At 33.0% G+C, this 7,999-nt stretch overlaps 1 protein-coding gene across 1 annotated transcript; it reads left to right on the top strand.

The window, feature by feature from the left end:
- The first annotated feature begins 1,157 nt into the window (after nt 1-1,157).
- Nucleotides 1,158-4,135, top strand: LOC105341118 (uncharacterized). The gene is made up of 5 exons (XM_066082077.1): nt 1,158-1,488; nt 2,407-2,576; nt 3,375-3,444; nt 3,532-3,721; nt 3,931-4,135. The coding sequence occupies exons 4-5, from the start codon at nt 3,576-3,578 to the stop codon at nt 4,133-4,135; spliced, it is 351 nt and encodes a 116-aa protein (XP_065938149.1). The 5' UTR covers nt 1,158-1,488; nt 2,407-2,576; nt 3,375-3,444; nt 3,532-3,575.
- The last annotated feature ends 3,864 nt before the right edge of the window (nt 4,136-7,999 follow it).

Genomic DNA, 7,999 nt, shown 5'->3' with positions numbered 1-7,999 from the left:
AAAATATCATAATAAACAATGATGAGATATGATATTGTAATGTATGATATGACATTCTATTGTGTTAATATACGTTATTGTATTTGATTACACAATACAATATCATTATATATAAAACAATATAGTATTATATTACAATATCATATTACATAATACATCATAACATTGAAACATATGATATTATATTGTATAATATAGTATGATATTGTATGATACTGTATCATTTTTGAAACATAATGATATTGTATCATATGATACAATATAATTTGATACAAAATTGTATCATATCAAATGATACAATATTATGTGATAAAGTAAAATATATAATACAACATTATACATATTGTATCATATGATACAATAATATAGTTTACAATATTATACAATACAATTTCATGTGATGTGATAATATATCATATTATAAACCAATGTCATATTATACAATATCGTATGATACGATATTATATAATATTACAGCATCATATAATACAATTTCATGTGATATGATTCTATATTATAGAAACTAATATCATTTAATACAATATAGTATGATACAATATTATAGAATATACTATATTGTATCATAGGATACAATATTATATTTTGCAATATCTTATATAATAGTATCATATGATAAAATAATAAATTAATAATACAATATAATATTATACAATATTGTATCATAATATACAATACTATACATAACGATATCATGTTACAATATCATAACATAAAAAAAATTGATACAATATTATATCGTATCATATAACTTTTTATAATATTACATATGATATTGTATTGTATCATATTAAACAATATTGTTTCATACCATACAATACTATATCATAGGAATCATGTTATATAATTTATTAACAAACACATCTATCTATCGAGCAGGTTTGAGCGAGGTAGGAGATTTCTTTAGTTTCCTTGATAATGGAGATCAGGCTCTGCATCTGAAGCAACCTCTGCGTTTCATTTATAATATAGTTAAATCAACTATGAAAGCTATCATCTATAAAACATGTGACCTGTTCCAAAAAAACTAAACCTAATCCAGCATCTGAAACCTATGGCTCAGATTCAGCATTCAAGCCTGTCAGGTGCATCAGTATACATAAGACGCATCTCCATGCAAGTTTGGTGAAGTTCAGGGTGCCGTTTCACAAAAGCATCGTAAATTAGGTACTACTTAACGAGTTACGACACACTTAAGTACTACGTACGCACTTAGTTAAGACCGTTTCACGACAGATACGTAGAAATGACGTAAATGTTCGCAACTTAAGAACGACGTAAATGTACCGGAAGTTTAGAAAAAATGGCAGACGGCACGATCAAAAAAGAACGAAAGAAGAACTTTTCTGCAAGAGAGGTAGAGATCCTTGTGGAGGAGGTCGAAAAGAATAAATCCGTCTTATTTGCCCCCCACAAGGATGTAAACACCAATCAGCGGAAAAATAACTGCTGGAAGGACATTTGTGGCGTGTATGTATAAAAGATTAATTTTTTTTATCATGTATTGCATAATATGCATATGCATTCATGTATATGCATATATATATATATAATATGCAATTAAATTAAGGGCACTTTATACTATACCCCGGTCCCCTTATAGGTGCCCCACTGCTCGGAGTAATGCTCATTTATTTCAAAAGGAACAATCAACAATTAAGTAAATATATAATTACATGGACATTGCTATACACATAAGTTATTGAAATCGGTCAATATTTTAATACATCCTAAGGTGTGAATTAGCTTCTGTAACCCAAAGATATCCGTAGGCCTAACATCTTCTGTTGTAGTTGAAAAATCACTGTTGAATGAACAACTAAAGTGTTATCATAATACAATTTAAACTGAGATTTATAGAATTTAAGATATATTATATGCTATGAAAAGCGATGGTTTTATAAAAAACAAAGACAATAGTACACGTTTGGTGTTTGAACCAGGAAAAATATTCGTCTGCTGTTTATAACATTTTTAATGTAGACCTTGACCTTTGATACGCGAGACCCCTTATGGATAAGATAAAATTACAGTAGGCTACAAGTATATTGTTACTGTGGCAGAGCAAAATATTTTCCTTTCATCCAAATGAATTTAAAAAAACAACATTTATAACTTGAGAAAACATAAAAGAAAAATCATTTCCTCTATGAATTCATTTAATTTCAGCTACCGGTACTTTCATTTTCAATCAAAGTGGCGGATCATGTTGCTCATAAAAATTAAGAGAGAGAGGATGGGGGGGGGGGGGCGGGGTATGTAAGTTTGTAATTTTAAGGTGTCTTTGTAATTTTGCATAATAAACATGTACATTGATTAAGCAAATTATTGATAGAACATATGCTATGAAAATAAAGACGTTTACATTATCCTTTCTTATTAAAACAGAATAAACAGCATCGGAATTCAAGAGCGGACGTCCGCGGAGATAATTAAAAAAATGGAGAGACATATCCTTCCAAACCAAAAAGAAGGAGGCTCAGTATAGGAGAGAGCTAGGGAAAACCGGTGGCGGACCTACTCCTTCCCCTGTGAACACTTCTGATGTCGGTCAAAAGGTGGTACTGCGTCTACACTTTTACATTAATAATGCAAGTTGTTATTTGTATTGAACATGAATCAATAACATTAGTTAATATGTTAACCGAAGGGGGCACTGATTGTCTGAGACAAAAAATGTATTATTGTCGCAGTTGTCATATAAAAGTTTCATACTTTGCATATTTATATTTGGCGCGCATTGCCAATGGAGCGTGTATGAGAGATGAATGAGTGAACGTATGAATGAGTTTTGGGTTAGTCACGTGAGGATTTTGTTTACAGGTGTATGTTGACCACGTGTTTATTCTTTACTACTATATTACAGCTGACCAATAAAAATTTACGACTGAATTCATTAATATGCATGACTTTACTAACTCACTATAAATAGCAAAAATCCCGCCAATTCCTCAACCCCCACGACTTTTACCTTCATGGTAGACACAGTGAAGTGTATCTTTACCTTACCTGTACAAGATATTTCATATATTTTGTTAACTCATAGTTCTGGATACCTGGTAAGCTTCCGTTTACCTTGTAATTGAAATAATATATTATATTAAATGTAAATTACTTTTAATTCATTTTATTCAAATATTCTAAATTACCGTGCGATGTTGCGTATGAATTGTGAGTGTGAGTGTGTTTGTACTTATAGGTTTTATTTGATAATATACAATCCTCGAAATAAAGAACCATTGAATACATGTAGCTGAAATCAGTACCAGCGTTATTTATTCATACAAGACCCTGCGACATTATAATTAATATCATAATTAATGATAAATAAATATATTGACATTTATGAATTTCAGGTTGTTGCTATATTAGGTAAAACCTCAGTCGAAGGAATCGAGGGTGGTTTAGACACAGACGATGTGAATGGTATGGTCCCCGTTCTTCTATCATCATTCACCAGATAAATTAAAGCGAAGATATAAGTAAAGTTAAAAATATCAAATTTTATTTCAGAGGTGGATCTGTTCAAGGTAGAAGAGTTGTGGCTCTCTCCTCCGATGACTTCCGAGTCCGAGCGAGCTGTTGTTCCCAGCCATGTGCCTTCACAATCTCCTGGCCCATCCCATGCTTTGCCTGATAATCCTGCTGTCACTCCTACTCTGCCAAAGTCTCCAAGTCACGGAGAGCATCTACAAATGAAAAAGTATGTGTCTTATCAAACATACATGTAAATTATGCAACTGAAGTCGATTGATTTTTTTGAATATTTAGAACGTATATTAAGTAGAGTTAATACAATTTGAATACAAGCTAGTGATACCAATTTCTAGCACTTTAGGCCGCAAACAAGTTAAAAATTATACGTTAGAAGAAATTCAAATTGAAAAAAAGTTTTAAATACTTTTTTTACAGGAAAAAATGTGCTGTGAAGCGGAAGAGGACAGCGGAGGATGTTTATGACCTGCAATGCCAAGTTTTAGAACAGGAGATGGAGAAGAACAAACTGGAGATGGAGAAAACTCAGCTCCAGATTGATCTACTGAGAACACTGAATGCGGGGGTTGCACCTGGCGGACGGAGTGCCCTAGCGGAACTATTCACTTCTCTGAGTCGTTGAGAGAGAGAGATGAGAGAGAGAGAGAGTCGGCGTACGTATTTCTTAATTTGATTTTTTGTTCAATTTTAAGTATATTTTTCATTGATGTATTTGTTTTGTCTTTTTTATTTGTATAGATGGAAAATGCCTGAAAGCATAAATCAAATAACTAATGAAAAAATAAAATGTTACAAGTACATGAATTTATATTATTAAGTTAATTAATGGTTTACCTAAGAGAACCGTTGCCTGATAAGTTGGTCTCTGGTTGATTTACCGTCATTGACCGGGCCCTGGTACACAACATCATTTTCGTCTTCGGGCAGTTCTTCTGGATTATCACTAACTGGAAGATGCTTGTCGATACAGATATTGTGTAGCTGGCAACAGACAAAGATAATCTTGCAACACTTTGTAGGTTGATGATCCAAAACCCCTCCTGTTTTATGCAGACATCTGAAAATGATGTTATATATGTGTCTTAGTGTTTAGAACGTATGGTTCTTTATAACTTTCATCGCTGTTGACATTTTTTCGTTGTTTACTCCTCAAAAAGGTTCATTTACGAATTGATTATTTTTTTAATTATATCATGAGGAAGACGAAACAACTTTAAAGAGGTGTAGCGCACTAAGTATACGATTTCGTCTACGAAATAGCGCTTTTGCAAACGGCAGACATTTTCAATATTATACGATATTTATGTAGTTTAAATATATTCAAAGAAACGCAAGCTACTCAACAAGTTAAAAGAGTCTTAACTGTCTTACACAACATTGTTGACCACTTTACATGTATATGCAAGACACAAACATGAGTGAATAAATAGAGTTACTCTTGACATAATAGATAATTAATTAAAAGGATTACTAAGGATTAATAATTGATTTCATAACAGTGGCATCTTAATGTCCGATGGTCAAGGTCTAATTAGAACTAATTAGCACTGAATTAAAGAAACAATATGTCACTCTAAATAAGTATTTTTCACACGGTGACAATAAAATTGGAAAACAGAATAAAACAAAAAAGTGTATATTGGGTATTTGAACTACATTAAGGTGGTATGGGACATCTGTCGATATTAAGTACCTAATAATTGGAATACATTTAACCAAAGAATTGCTTTTAAAATATTTGGACAGGTAAAAATTGTAAAAGCCCGGATTCGAACTCATGACTTACAGATTCGTAGTACACCCTCTAACCCAGTGCACTACGCTGTTAGGTGACAATATTGGGAAAGAAACTACTTGTATAATAACACTTCATTTTATTGTCTATTTCGATATATAATACGTCACAACAGGGATGTGTCCCATACCACCTTAAACCAAAGAAATCCGATTAAAATAATATTTTTTCATGAACATGTATTATGATATATATGTTTACATTGAATTAATTTAGGTTTGTACTGTAAATTGTACTTGTTTCAATTAGTGACTTTTCTTAAACATTCATGAATAGAGCCACATATATTGAAAGGACATTCTATAATTGTGTTGTAAGCGTGACCAAATGGTAACGCATTGTTCTTTTTTTTTTAATTTTATCGTCGCTGAATCGATTCCCCCAAGTTATATATTTTTTCTTTTCATTAAAATAAAAAGCATGATAAAAATAGAAAGTATAAATCATATGTGTCTGATATGCAGGATGTTTCTTTTCAATTCATCTTTTATAATACGCCGAGTCTGAACTCATCCAAGATGATCATTATGATATCTCCCTTTATATTCATTTCATTTTGCTGGAAGTAATGTTAACTAACTTTATACACAGAGTTCTATATATTCATTTTTGATGCAGATTTCTAGAATTTATGACAAGTAGTTACAAACCTTTATAAAATCAGTTCTTAGGTTTATAAAATCGTATATAGCGAGAGGTACCTGAATCTATTTTTAGTAAAAGTACTTTCCGTTCAAACACGGATGTAGGTGAATTTAGCGAGAATTGGGCGGACTAAATTAAGTGGGATACCTGAAGCGGGATTTTAAAACGCCAAAGGCTTGCTCCACGACAACCCTCGATCTTCTGTGTGACCGGTTAAATCGATCTTCTCCCCGGCAACTTGGACGATTGACTGGTGTTAAAAGCCACGGTCGAAGAGGATAACCGGAATCGCCCAGAAGCCACCCATCAACCTGACCACTCTCGAAACGTCTGGCTATTGAGGAATTGGCCCAGACAAAAGCATCATGTGTTGAGCCTGGCCATTTACTGACAATGCTCAGAAATCTGAATAAAGATTAATGTTATAAATTACAACTGGTGTCTCACGATTACAAACCCCTTTACATGTATAAAGCCGTTGAACATTTTCAAAATCAGATAAGTCGAAGATTACCCTTCCATTTTCTTTATATAATTCTTTTATGGAAGTTATTGCTATATAAATACTAATATTTAAACATTTTTAGTATTATTCTGCCCCTCGTATCAATTAGTTCTAAATTATTGTAATTTATAAGGAAATTATTGAGTTTTTCTTATGCTAAAAAAACTTCATAGTAATATAAATATGATTTATATGTATTCAATACACCTTCTCCATACTTTTTCATAATTAAATAATTACATGCAGCTACATTTTTCAGTTTATACTTTGACCTTGGATTCGTAGCTTATCAAATATGTAATGAATAGGAAATATTTTTATTTAACACTGCGACATTTAAGTCCGGACTTCAAGTTTCATACCCTTTCTGTAATATATAAACTAAGTTTTGAAATACTTAATGAAAATAATCACATTTATATACTATAGTAATTAACATTTACTTCATGTCAGCATCAACTATTGCCTGGACATTGGTTGAATGATAGCCCTTCCGACATATGGAAAGGTGCTCGTCTGTAGAAGGTGCAGTTATTGCGATGTGGGTCCTGTCGATGGCTCCTAACACATTGGGAAATCCAGCGATGGAGTGGATATCCACCTTCGTCCTGGTTACGTCAATGTCACTGGTTGGAAATTTGATGTTTTGCAGTGATGCACTCAAGGCATTTGTTACATCTTCGACGGATCTGAACAAAATTTTACATCGCACTGAAGAACTATTACAGAATTATATAGTGAATATATGTGCACCCTTCTGCAATTAAAATGTCGATTTTTGCGAATATAGAATATATCAAACTATGTGCTATTTTTAAAATCACAAAATTACTTTCTCATATCTTATGCTACATGTATATATCGATTATTTTTATCAAAATTATGTAATAATTAAATAAGTGTAGTTGTTAAATTAGACAGACCCGTGAACTTTCACTCGCAGCGTAAGAACACTGTATTCATAGTAAATTTCTGAATGAAAATTTCATAACCTGCAAACGGAGGACTTAGAAATTCCTAGCGTGTCCCCAATCAGTCTCTGCTGGGTGCCAGAACCAAGGAAGCGAAAAGTTGCAAAGACTTGCAGAGATACAGGAAGGCTGACCGATCGCTGGGTGGGCCTCTCTAAGCGGTCTTTAACCAAATCGATGATGGAAATGATGGATTGCCTGTCTTATCGATAACGCTGAATGATTTCAAGGTCGTTGTAGGCGTCAAGGGGATTCTGTCTGTCCCTAAAAATGCGCTGCCGCCTCAAATCCCGTCGCACTTGCTCATCAATAACCATCATGAACGCCGCCATTTTGATAAACTAACGCTGAGAAGTAATTTTACGTCACCTCCGAGATGACGTAGAGTTACGACGTAACTTACGATGCAATGTGAATTAAGACGCTTTCGTGAAAGTTACGTACTACGTAAGATTTACGATGCTTTTGTGAAACGGTTCCCAGACCAGTAAAAACTAAGATATCATCATCAGAGGGCACTAGCAATTAAAACCTTAACCTGCTCCAGCATCCGCAACCTATGGCTCAGAT

Source organism: Magallana gigas, chromosome 4, assembly GCF_963853765.1.
Source record: "Magallana gigas chromosome 4, xbMagGiga1.1, whole genome shotgun sequence".
In the NCBI taxonomy this organism is placed as follows: Eukaryota; Metazoa; Mollusca; class Bivalvia; order Ostreida; family Ostreidae; genus Magallana; species Magallana gigas.
The sequence above is the reverse complement of the archived record's forward strand: the minus strand, read 5'-3'. Positions and strand labels throughout refer to the sequence as shown.

What these genes read in the sequence shown, in the direction of transcription:
- LOC105341118 (XM_066082077.1), top strand. Translation starts at nt 3,576, where the DNA reads ATGACTTCCGAGTCCGAGCGAGCTGTTGTTCCCAGCCATGTGCCTTCA. An exon ending in GAGCATCTACAAATGAAAAA is followed by an intron (nt 3,722 to 3,930) that starts GTATGTGTCTTA and finishes CTTTTTTTACAG; the next exon opens with GAAAAAATGTGCTGTGAAGC.